At 31.3% G+C, this 12,453-nt stretch overlaps 7 protein-coding genes across 7 annotated transcripts; 3 read left to right on the forward strand and 4 right to left on the reverse strand. All coding sequences in view use genetic code 12, as the record gives it.

The window, feature by feature from the left end:
• Positions 1-86: 86 nt before the first annotated feature.
• Positions 87-2,719, forward strand: ATP1 (F1F0 ATP synthase subunit alpha). Its single transcript, XM_064882424.1, has 2 exons — positions 87-312; positions 871-2,719. The coding sequence occupies exons 1-2, from the start codon at positions 241-243 to the stop codon at positions 2,434-2,436; spliced, it is 1,638 nt and encodes a 545-aa protein (XP_064736922.1). The 5' UTR covers positions 87-240; the 3' UTR covers positions 2,437-2,719.
• A 50-nt stretch (positions 2,720-2,769) lies between these two features.
• On the forward strand, positions 2,770-4,867 carry RJT21DRAFT_51656 (uncharacterized protein). Its single transcript, XM_064884900.1, has one exon. The coding sequence runs from the start codon at positions 2,953-2,955 to the stop codon at positions 4,423-4,425; it is 1,473 nt and encodes a 490-aa protein (XP_064736923.1). The 5' UTR covers positions 2,770-2,952; the 3' UTR covers positions 4,426-4,867.
• RJT21DRAFT_51655 (uncharacterized protein) lies at positions 4,868-6,209 on the forward strand. Its single transcript, XM_064884899.1, has one exon. It carries the CDS (start codon positions 5,310-5,312, stop codon positions 6,141-6,143), a length of 834 nt encoding a protein of 277 aa, XP_064736924.1. The 5' UTR covers positions 4,868-5,309; the 3' UTR covers positions 6,144-6,209.
• A 66-nt stretch (positions 6,210-6,275) lies between these two features.
• On the reverse strand, positions 6,276-8,882 carry APE2 (metallo-aminopeptidase; the record flags this gene model as incomplete). Its single annotated transcript, XM_064885552.1, has 1 exon — positions 6,276-8,882. One exon carries the CDS (start codon positions 8,880-8,882, stop codon positions 6,276-6,278), a length of 2,607 nt encoding a protein of 868 aa, XP_064736925.1.
• Positions 8,883-9,530: 648 nt separating this feature from the next.
• Positions 9,531-10,228, reverse strand: ESS1 (peptidylprolyl isomerase). Its single transcript, XM_064882425.1, has one exon. The coding sequence runs from the start codon at positions 10,172-10,174 to the stop codon at positions 9,644-9,646; it is 531 nt and encodes a 176-aa protein (XP_064736926.1). The 5' UTR covers positions 10,175-10,228; the 3' UTR covers positions 9,531-9,643.
• Positions 10,229-10,264: 36 nt separating this feature from the next.
• On the reverse strand, positions 10,265-11,416 carry URA6 (bifunctional uridylate/adenylate kinase). The gene has a single exon (XM_064882426.1). The coding sequence runs from the start codon at positions 11,389-11,391 to the stop codon at positions 10,552-10,554; it is 840 nt and encodes a 279-aa protein (XP_064736927.1). The 5' UTR covers positions 11,392-11,416; the 3' UTR covers positions 10,265-10,551.
• Positions 11,417-12,447, reverse strand: RJT21DRAFT_98868 (SDR family oxidoreductase). The gene is made up of 2 exons (XM_064885755.1): positions 12,305-12,447; positions 11,417-12,245 (listed from the first exon to the last, which is right to left on the reverse strand). The coding sequence occupies exons 1-2, from the start codon at positions 12,339-12,341 to the stop codon at positions 11,518-11,520; spliced, it is 765 nt and encodes a 254-aa protein (XP_064736928.1). The 5' UTR covers positions 12,342-12,447; the 3' UTR covers positions 11,417-11,517.
• Positions 12,448-12,453: the final 6 nt, after the last annotated feature.

Here is a 12,453-nt window from a genome sequence, read left to right on the forward strand (position 1 = left end):
AAACACACGTGACCCGATTGTCTCAACCAATAAAAATCGATTTTCAATTTGGTGCGAATTCGAATTTACGCACCCGCAATACACTGTTTAAGTCAGTTTTGGTGCAGTTAGTGTGCGGGTAAATTGAACGAGCGACCACCAAAAATTTTTTTTCATACTTAACAATTTGGTTGGAGGTACTTCCTTTACTTTATCAAGAGATTCAATCTTTATCCCCAAGCATCTATCATCTTTTATAGAATGTTGTCAGCTCGTCCAGTGTTAAGAACTGCTGCTCGTTCAGCCTCTGTTGCTGCCAGATCCTTAAGAGTTGTATGTATAACCATTTAAGTAATATTCATTTTGTCGATTCTCCAAAAGCTTTTGAATTTTTCACCATAATAAATCAATCAATATTTCATCAATTGTTTCCACAGTAAACCAATATTCAATCCATTGTATATGTAGTATGATTCTAATCTCATTCCCAATTGACTAATCAAGTCATTAAATCAATTCAATTGATTTGATGTTGGGAAACCACTCCAACAAAGAGCACAACCCAATTTTGGCCATTGAGCTTTTTTCGGTGAGCGACCAATGAGGGATCATAAAAAAAACTGTGCCGATACTGAAAAATATACCAAATCAATCAATATCAATAATACCAACGCATATAAGAGACATATTAGGAATATGGCAGTGAATTATCATGTTGGTTCTTATTCTAATAATCAATAAATGATTTAATGATCAAATGATCCAATGATTCAACAGTAACAATCATAATCATAATCATAATTTGTAAAAATTGAATAATTATTTAATTCAAGCTAAGGATCAACATGCATTTAACATTAAATTATCATAAATACTAACTATAATTTTTAGGCTCGTCCAGCTCAATTAACTGCTAGAAGATTTGCTTCTGCTAAAGCTGCTCCAACTGAAGTTTCCTCTATCTTAGAAGAAAGAATTAGAGGTGTTTCTGATGAAGCTAACTTAAATGAAACCGGTAGAGTTTTATCTGTTGGTGATGGTATTGCCAGAGTTTTCGGTTTAAACAACATTCAAGCTGAAGAATTAGTCGAATTCGCCTCCGGTGTTAAAGGTATGGCTTTAAACTTGGAAGCTGATCAAGTCGGTGTAGTCTTATTCGGTTCTGATGCTTTAGTTAAAGAAGGTGAAACCGTTAAGAGAACTGGTAAGATTGTTGATGTCCCAACTGGTCCTGAATTATTAGGTAGAGTTGTCGATGGTTTAGGTAACCCAATCGATGGTAAGGGTCCATTAAATGCTTCTGCTTCTTCAAGAGCTCAAGTTAAAGCCCCAGGTATTTTACCAAGAACTTCTGTCTTTGAACCTATGCAAACTGGTTTAAAATCTGTTGATGCTTTAGTCCCAATTGGTAGAGGTCAAAGAGAATTAATTATTGGTGATCGTCAAACTGGTAAGACCGCTGTTGCTTTAGATACCATTTTAAATCAAAAGAGATGGAATGATGGTGCTGATGAATCTAAAAAGTTATACTGTGTTTACGTTGCCGTTGGTCAAAAGAGATCTACTGTTGCTCAATTAGTTCAAACTTTAGAACAAAATGATGCTCTTAAATACTCCATTATTGTTGCTGCTACTGCTTCAGAAGCTGCTCCATTACAATATATTGCTCCTTTCACTGCTTGTGCTATTGGTGAATGGTTCAGAGACAATGGTAAACATGCTTTAATTGTCTATGATGATTTATCTAAACAAGCTGTTGCTTACCGTCAATTATCTTTATTATTAAGAAGACCACCAGGAAGAGAAGCTTACCCAGGTGATGTTTTCTACTTACATTCTAGATTATTAGAAAGAGCTGCTAAGATGTCTGAAGTTAATGGTGGTGGTTCTTTAACTGCTTTACCAGTCATTGAAACTCAAGGTGGTGATGTCTCTGCTTATATTCCAACCAATGTTATTTCTATTACTGATGGTCAAATTTTCTTAGAAGCTGAATTATTCTACAAGGGTATTAGACCAGCTATTAATGTTGGTTTATCTGTCTCAAGAGTTGGTTCTGCTGCTCAAGTTAAAGCCATGAAACAAGTTGCTGGTTCCTTGAAATTATTCTTGGCCCAATATAGAGAAGTCGCTGCTTTCGCTCAATTCGGTTCTGATTTAGATGCTTCTACTAAACAAACCTTATCTAGAGGTGAAAGATTAACTCAATTATTAAAACAAAAGCAATACTCTCCATTATCTGCTGAAGAACAAGTCCCATTAATTTTCGCTGGTGTTAACGGTTTCTTAGATAATGTTGCTTTAGAAAGAATTGGTGAATTTGAAGAATCTTTCTTAGCTCACTTAAAATCTAATGAAACTGAAATCTTAGATGCTATTAAGACTAAGGGTGAATTATCTAAAGAATTATTAGATAAATTAAGATCTACCACTGAATCTTTTGTTGCTACTTTCTAAATTAGCAATCATATTTGATACTACGACAAATATTTTCATTTTCTGTATAAATTTAAGTAAAATATCGTCTTTGTTCATTGGCGTGGTAACCTTTTATTCCATAATTTTGCATTAAATCTCGTCTTACATTGATATATTATTTAAACCAATCAGATTGTATATATTTGAATGTTTAGTATCTTTTAAACATTTTTCAAAAAGCAGATAAGAAAAGAAAAATTTAATTCTTTCATAAAACTTTTTATATTATTTAGAAATGAAAAATACGATATATTATTATTATTATTATTATTATTATTATTACTCTTATTATTAATACTATTGTATTTATTATTACTCTTATGATTATTATAAAACTATTGAATTTATACTAAGTCATAGTATCGCGTAACTTTAATGTGGTACAATCAGTTTTTTTACTTTTTTTTATATACTGCTATTATGTGAGCATCTTCAGAAAAGCTTCAAAGACTACGTGGAATAACAGAACTTTATAAGCCATACCAGAATAAAGTAATGACAGAAGTTCTAGCTCATAAGAACGAGCGAGTTAGGCGAGTACGTAAAAAGAAATCTGCCAAATTAGTAGAACGTATAGATTTATCAGGAGATCAAGTATCTGAAGGATCTATAGGTAGTGAGAGTTCTAAATTTAATGTTAATGATTATGTTCATGAAATTTCTGTTCAAGATCAATTTGAGAATGATTTAGATTATTTATTGAATTCAGATAGTCATCCAATATCTAATGTACAAATTTCACAACCCATTATACAAGAACCTATTAAGGAAGAAGTTGAAGTAGAAACAAAGAAATCTCGAAAGGGTAAATTGTTAAAGGTATCAATAGCAGATATAACAAAAGATATAGAAGATATACAATTTTCAAGTGATAGTGAGGATGAGAAAGTGAAAGTGAAAGAGAAAGAGATAACTCCCAAAAAATCTAAAAAGTCCAAAAAGCCAAAAAAGGAAGCTGAAACAGAGTCTCCAAATAGTAATGGGCATACAAAGAACGAGTCAAGAGAGGATCCAGAACCAGAACCAGAACCAGAACCAATTGATTTTGAAGATTTCATAAATGAACAGGAACAAGTTCAGATCGATCGTAAGAAGGTTAAGAACAAAAAGAGGTGGAATAGAAGACAGAAATCAAGACAGCTTGCTAAGGAGTCAGCTGAACAGTCAGATAATATAGTGACATCAACTTCTGCTTCAGCTACTCCTGAACCTGTAGTTGAGCAAGAACAAGAACAAGAAACAGATGATTCTATAACTCCATTCAATGTTAGACTTCGTCCTACTCCAAAATCAAATATAAATAGTAGATATTCCGAGAATCTTCCTAAAATCCAACCTCAAAGAACCATTATAGGACTCTCATATCGGCAGATTCTTAATATTGATCCATCTGATGTTAAAATCAAAACCATCATATCTTCAGCTGCCAGTTCAAAGTATGCTTCAACTGCATTGAAATTCTGTATGAAACATAATCAAGACTTGTTTGATGATGTAGATAAAAAGAGAATCTTTATTATATTATGTATTAATGTTGCATTATATGAAGCTGTAGGATTCAAGAATACAGCTCAAATATATCCCAATGTTTTAGAATTATTTGGAGGTTATGATGAAATTAATCTTGATACTACTCGTACAAAGCTTACCCCATCCAATAGAAATGTTCATCAAAACAATTTGGACTATTCAGTATTGTCATATTTGGGGAATATCTTGATATGGGCCAATCATATACAACATGAACACCATATACGTTTATTGATTAAACATTATGATGTATTATCAACATCAATTATCAAACAAAACTTTGGTGGATTTCATTTATGGGATAAACTAATTCGAGAATCCAAAGGTATGAATGCAAAACGTTGGAAACATATTGTCAAATTTAGACAAAACTTCCCATTTGAAGAAGAAAAATTTGTGTTAATATTAAGATATATGAATGTTGTAGAATCTACATAAGTATATAGTTAATATATTTATATATCATAGAGTGATACATATTTAGTCAACTATGTAAATATTTAATTATTAGTTCTATGTCTAGATGGTGTCAAAAAGGATTATACCAGTAAAGCTCAGAATGATACTACTTCACATAATTATCCGTAATGACTAATGGTATATTCTCATTCAAGTGTATGTATTTATAGGAAATCCGATTATTATGTTTTACGGGCGGAGATAATAGGGGGTGGTGACACATCATATTTTTAAATAAAATTATGTTTGTTTCAGATTTATTGGAAAGAGTATAAATAACAGTTGTCTACGTCTACGATTTGAAGTTCGGTTTTGTATCTATCAGTAGTGTTTCTGATGAATCCTATTTGTTTTATTTTGGGGAGAATTCCACATGCTTCAGATTGATGGTCAAATCGAGAACCATGCATTTATGCCACAAGATTCAAGGAGTTCTTTCATTTGATATACAATTACTTTGTGTTTTTCAGTATTGATATTAACATTTTTAATACATATAGGTCATTACTAACTAGCATTCCGACAGAAGTTGTCTCGTTGGAAATCATTGTTATAAATATATATTAATCGGTTCATCAATGTAGCTTAAATAAATAAGTTCTCTGCAGTATTATTTGGTCAAGTCTAGAACATCAATAATTATAAGCTATATACATAAACAAATCATGGGATTTGGATGTAAAAAAATCTTGCCAGATAACAGTAATTAAAGTATGCATATTCTTAAAATCTTTATCGGCGTTTTCTTTGCAGGTAATGTCTCCCGTTTTCAGGCGCTCCTAGATGTCTTTCGCGACTTAAGATACTAAGATTAATTAGAACTATGAACACAATTATTTGCTTAATCTTCTGTCTATGTTGGTATGACATTCGAGTTATTGATATTAAAGAAAGAGTGGTTCTACCATCATCGAGATGACCAATACAGGTTCGAAGGTATAAAGAAGCTTGTGAATAAATCTTACGATAAGTCACGATTCAAGTTCGGAATAATTCAAACTCAGAGAATCAAGAGTTCACAAACAATCCCAGAAGATCTTGCCTTACAGGATGTTGATGATTTCAATTTGTTTATCTTACTTGGATCAAATGAAGTATTTAAAAAATTACTGTATGAAGATGGATATATTCGAGATTTTTCACAAGATGCAACAAATCTCGAACAGAGTTATGATTGTGATATACCTGAGAAGTACTATACCTTATTTGATTTAAGTAAGATTGATGATTTGAAGATCACCATAGTTGATAACGATTTTAATTTAGATCTTAATATTATTAGTAGATCTTTAGGATCTGCCGGATTTAGAACTTATAAGCATACTACGCTTAAAGATGAAGATATTGAATTAGAATTAACAGCATTTACATCTTTCATGAGAAAGGCTGGACCTAAGATATTGAATCTTGTGCTTGATAAATGTATACTTAACTCAAAATACTTTTCTTTATTATTCCCTACTCTTCCTCCATTAAATCATTATAAGAAATTAATTCTTCATGCCGATGTAATAAAGGAACATAAATTAGTGGAATATTATGTATCAGCATGTTCCTTTGTACCATCTCCTAAAGATGATATTTTATTAGAAATTGCTGATGATAATATGGTCATGGCTGGACCACTTGAATGTGGTATCTATGCTACTCAAAATTTTCATATATCCTTTATTCATAGAGAAATTTTATTAAAATAATTCACCACTAGACGATTTTTGATTATGAATTAAATAAACGACTTTACACTTATATACATATAAAAAAAAAGCATTCTCTAGTTTAAAAGCTTTACCAATACTTTTTATTCAAAGCTAAAACTTAGCAGATAGTTATTTGGAATATCCATTAACTGATAACCATTGAGTAACTGGACCTAAATCACGCTTAGCAGAATTGATTTTAATAGTAAGTCTATCAAGTGCTCTAGCTAAACCTTGATCATAACCTTTAGTATCTTTTTCTTTAAAGAATTCTTCAACAGCATCCTTATGTTCTTGTTTAGTAAAACCTGAAGTGGCAATAGTAATAATAGATCCTAACATTGAACTACTTGGTGGAATCAATTTATAAATTTTATCCCATTCAGTAGTTAACCATTCCCATAATTTAAGACTTCCTTCTTTATGATTGATTAATCCTTGCATTGGAATATAAATATCTTGTTGTTTAATAACATCAGTTTGTAATAATAAGGCAATTACTTTATCTAATATTTCAGGTTTAGTGAATCTACCTAAGGATCTTAAAGCAGCAATTCTAACTTCTGATTCAGAAGTTTTATAAATATTTAATAAATGTTCAAATGTTGTTTCATCACCAACCTTAGCAACATAGTTAAAAATAACAGCTCTTAAATTTGGATTAATAGCTTTCTTATCACCTTTAACAAAATCATCAAATGCTTTAACAGAAAAGTCAATAGCACCTTGATGACCAGAACTTACAGCAGAAGCAAAGAAAGTACTCTTTAAGTTTTGAGAAGAGAAATCATCTTCATCAGAAAATTCCCATCCAATTTCATTAAATTTATCTTCAATTAAATCAAGAACAAATCCATCAAGACCTTTTCTGATTGATTCATCATCAAAGATGAAAACCAGTTTAATAGAAGAAATCTTATTTAAAATAGAATCCCATACAACATAGTTAGATTCAGCAGTCCAAGTTCTAACTAAATTGAATAAACTAGTGGATTCAATTAAACCTGCAGAAGCTAAAGCACTGGCATCAGATACTGAACCAACACGATCTTCTACAGTAAGCTTACCTTCAGCACCAACTTGGCCCAATTTAGCCCAACGAGCTGGTTCATAAGCAGCTCTATAAACACCTGAATGATCAGCATTTATCTTAACAAAATTAGCTGGTTTTGGAATTGTTATAGAACGTTCCAGTAAAACAATAGTTTCATCAATACCTTCAGAAGTTCTAATACCTAAGAAAATAGGATATAAAACTTGATCTTCTTCAGGTTTAACATCACCAGTAGCTAAGAAACGATTTTGAGTTAAAATAAGTTTATCATCAACTTCTTCAACTTTAACTAATGGGAAACCAACATTCTTAGTCCAAATATTCATAACATTATTAACATCTTTACCACTAACTTCACTTAATGCTTGCCATAAATCTGAAGTATAAGTATTACCCCATTTAAATCTCTTTAAATAAAGAGAAATACCCGAAATAAATACTTCTTCTCCTAACCATTTAGAAACCATTTTTAACAATGAAGAACCTTTTGAATAAGAAATAGCATCGAAAATTTGAGTGATTTGATCAACTTTTTTAACAGGAACTTCAACAGGATGAGAAGCTCTTAAAGAATCTAAACTTAAAGCTTGTTGAAGAGTTCCTGATACATAAGATTCCCATACTTTCCAATGTGGGAATAAAGAATCAGCAGCATACCATGACATCCAAGTAGCAAAACCTTCATTAAGCCATAAACCATCCCAAAATTCCATAGTAACTAAATTACCGAACCATTGATGAGCTAATTCATGCATAACAACTTCAGTAACTCTTTGTTGAGTAGTAGCATTAGTATTAGCAGGATCAATTAATAAATCAACAATTCTATAAGTAACTAAACCATAATTTTCCATAGCACCAGCAGCAAAATCTGGAATAGCAACCATATCTAATTTTGGTAATGGATATTCAATATCAAATTTCTTATCAAAAAATTTCAAAGTTTTTGCGGCAATATCAGCAGAATATACTCCTAAATTTTCAGTACCAGAAGTAGCATAAACTCTAATTGGGACTCTGTAATCATTATTTTCAACATAATTTAATTCACCAACTACAAATGCAACTAAATAAGTTGACATAATTGGAGTTGTATTAAAAGCAACTAATTTCTTATCATCACCAATTAAAGTAGTTTCTTTAACATCCATATTTGATAAAGCAGTTAATTCCTTTTGAGTAATTATAGAAATTGTAAATTTAGCTTTAGCAGCTGGTTGATCATAACATGGGAAAACTTTACGACAATCAGTTGCTTCCATTTGAGTTGTAGCTAAATATTTAGTTTCACCATTTTCTTGATAAGAAGATTTATAAAAACCTGCCATATCTTCATTTAAAGTACCAGTAAATTTAATATATAATTTAGCATCAGCTCCTTCAACTAAATGATCATCTAATTTAAAAGTAACAATTTGTTTATTAACATCAAATTGAATATTTTTAAGTTCAATATCATTTAATTTAGATTCTTGAATTTCAATTTGAAGAGAATTTAAACTAATATAATCAGTTCTTTCTAAAACATGTAAATCAATTGTTACTTCACCTTTAAATGTAAAATTTTCAAAAATTGGTTCAATAGTTAAATCATAATGAAGGGGTTTAACATTATTTGGTAATACTTCTCTATCCAGAGGTATTAAACTTGAACTATCTGAAGAATTATGATGATGACACATTTGAGAACAATATGATCTTTTAGTAATATTTAATAAATTTTTTGAATACCAATTGACCTTTGAAGATAATTTATCGTATTTAAATAATCTTTGTGAACCACTAACAATTGTTGGATTTCCCCAGTGATGATGGCTGAAATTTACTTTTTGTTTGCGAACTGTGAGTGAAAATTGTCGGTACCAAATATAATTATTGTGAGTTATTCGGTGCCAAATTAATTTAGAAGAACAAGTAGAATATACAGGTTCTAAATATGGTATATTCTTTACTATATGCCAATTGACTCTTTTAGTAACGAGGCTCATCTAAAATTTTTACAATTGATACAAATTGAAGTAGCAATCACTAGCGAACCGAGCACTAATTTTAGGCGCATTGTCAGATTTTCTGGTGATGTAGGAGAGCCGCAGAATGGTACGGGATTTCTTGATTCCTTAGAAGGTTTTAGAATAGTTAATTGCGCCGTAAGCCGGAGTAGTATTTACCTAATTCAGTATTAACTCCATCCATCTATTACCGTTATTTGCAGCCTCATTATGTAACCGAAACTGAATTGAATACCGAAACTAAATCATTAACTATTAATGTTAATTACTTAGTTTTTGCACTATAATCTATATAATATCTACAGTCTTTATAATTAATAACTAATAGTTAAACATGTACATTAAATATTTTTGTCTTGTCTTAATTCATATCAAAAATTTATATAACTTCTTACAACCAAGTTGGTTTGATATTAGTTAATGTTCAATATCTTTTAACCAGTTCTTTGTATAATATGAAGTCCACTATCACTCTCGACTATATCACTTATTTCTCCGACATGTAAATTAAATGCGGCATTAGAGAAACTAGGTTGCATAGATTCTTTATTAAAAAAACCTAAATCACCTCCTCTAGAATGACTACTACAATCACTCTCAGTAGTTGCAATTTCAGCAAATGTAGATTCTCCCTTCAAGATTTTAGCTTGAAGTTTCTTTATAATTTGAATAGCTTCATCTCTAGTTAATTTAATCTCTTCTGATTTCCATGACTTAGGTTTACGAGATGTTTCATTCTTAACTAAGATATGCGAAGCACGCACTTTAGAGTCATCCCCAATTACTGCTTTATTTCCATTAGCTTTAAACTTTCTTAAGTATTCGTTCAACTTATCATTGTCACTACCGAATGGTGGTTCCCATGAAGATTCATTGGTCAGTTGATTATAATAGTACTCTTTATTGTGACCGCGCGAGAGTCTAATGGTCCATCCAGGTGGTAATCCAGTACTAATCGCAGACATATTTTTCTCTAACTACAGTTGATAATACTAATATAACTAAATAGATTAATTCTCTATAGCTTTTACTGATGTAAACTATGTATTATTTAGGTGGATTACAAATTGTTTTTTATATTGATTCTATTCACAATGTCGCAAATATTTATCGACATTTTTTTGCACGACATTCACCTATAATTGCAATTACATATGAATGTTACCGAATTACGGTATCCAATAGTAAGAGTAATGATCTAAGCTAGCAAGTAGAGGTGTGTAGCAGTATAAGGTACAAAATTAATTACAATTATTATGTAGATTTAATCTATTATTATGTATTCGTGAATCCTTGATAAGTATATAGTGTGATTCTCTGCTACTAACTTAAAATAGCATTATCATATACCCTTTGACTTTAATGCTTCCTTTACTTGGTCATATACTTCATCAACTGGTTGATTACAGTTAACCTTGACAACTCTACCTTGTTTGTCGAAATAGTCAACAACAGGCATAGAAGTGTCAATAAAGGTTCTAAATCTCTTCTTAATACTTTCAACATTATCATCAGCTCTTCCACTAGTCTTACCTCTTTCTAATAATCTATCTAACATAACAGCTTCTGGACATTCAAAAAATAAAGTGAATTTAGATTTGGCAATAGTATCTTCGAATGTATGAGCTTGATCCATCTTTCTTGGAAATCCATCTATTAAGAAATTTGTTGCACCTTTGGAATATTCTTCCTTAATAGCTTGTTCTAATAATGCAACAGTAACTTCTTGAGGTACAATCAATCCATCTCTAATATATTGAGCAATTAATTCACCATATTTAGAACCTTCTCTTGCTTGTTCAGCTCTTAATAAATCTCCAGCAGATAAATGAACGAATCCATGATCTTTAACTAATAATGCACTTTGGGTACCCTTACCTGATCCGGGACCACCCAATACAAAAATGACATTAACTTTTCCTTCTGGAAATGCTGGAGTAGCCTTAACTGGTTCAGGTTCAATTGCTGACTTTGGTTCACCCTTGGTATATATAGATGATACAATGGTAGTACCAATAGCCAATGCACCAATAGTCAATAATAACTTACCTCTTGCACCCTTAGGTGGTGGTGGAGGAGGAGTTGATGAAGATTTTGAAGAATTAAATCTTCTAAATGCAGACTGAACCGCACTCACTCTCAAAGGTCTACCACCTACAATTCTACTGGATCTAACAAGCATTTTTCTTACCGTTTATTAACAAAGTAGAGTAAAATTTAAGTCGGCTCACTAAAATTTTCCATGGAGATAAATTGACGCGATAATTATCAACACAAATATTTGTAGTGTATACTACTTCTATTATATCTATTTAGTGTAGCTAACTAAGCTTTTATCATCAAATCTTAAATATGTTCCATTGACTTCTTTAGACCAACCTCTAATAGCTAAATTGACATAAACTGTAGCAGGTGTTTCAGGCTTAAGTAATTGATTATTTTTATGTAAATCAGTAAATCTTGATAATGCATCAGGAGCCATTTTTTTACCAAACACATTTCTAATATCTTGTTGCATAGCTGTATCTACAACACCTGGTGCTATAGATATGGATTGAATATCAGTTTCTTCTTCTGCTACGGATGCTATTAAATGATTTAAAGCTGCTTTGGAACTACCATAAGCATACCATGCATTGTATGGTTTTAATGATGCACCAGAAGATACAGCAATTATATTACCATTAGTCTTTTTTAATTCAGGTAATGATTGTTGAATTATGTCCACTACTGCAAATAAATTTATATCATATAATCTTTTCCATTTAGCTAAATCAGTTTGTTCAATTGGTCCCACTGGATCCAATACACCAGCATTAGCAATGACACTATTAATTTGACCAAATTTCTTAATTGCCAAATCAATAGCAGCTTTGGTAGTGGATTGTTCAGCTACATCTCCAATGACTATACCGACTCTATCACTACCATATTTTTCTTCGAGATCTTTCAAATTATCACCGGATCTGGCTACTGCAATTAATTTGGTTTGATCATTAGTAGTTAAGAGGATTTCAGCAATTGCTTTACCAATACCTTAAAAAATTGTTAGTATATAACATTTCTTATCTATCACCCATTAATATAACACATACCTCTTGAAGCTCCTGTTAAAATAGTTACGTGGGACATTTTACTCTAATAAGCAAGTTCCTCAAATGGTCTGGACTGGTATTGAGCCATTAAAATGTTAGGCATTGTGCGACATTAGCCTGAGTATGTCGCACCGATAATTATGCTAATA

This window comes from Scheffersomyces amazonensis (genome assembly GCF_036850825.1).
Source record: "Scheffersomyces amazonensis strain UFMG-HMD-26.3 chromosome Unknown RJT21scaffold_6, whole genome shotgun sequence".
Classification (NCBI taxonomy): domain Eukaryota; kingdom Fungi; phylum Ascomycota; class Pichiomycetes; order Serinales; family Debaryomycetaceae; genus Scheffersomyces; species Scheffersomyces amazonensis.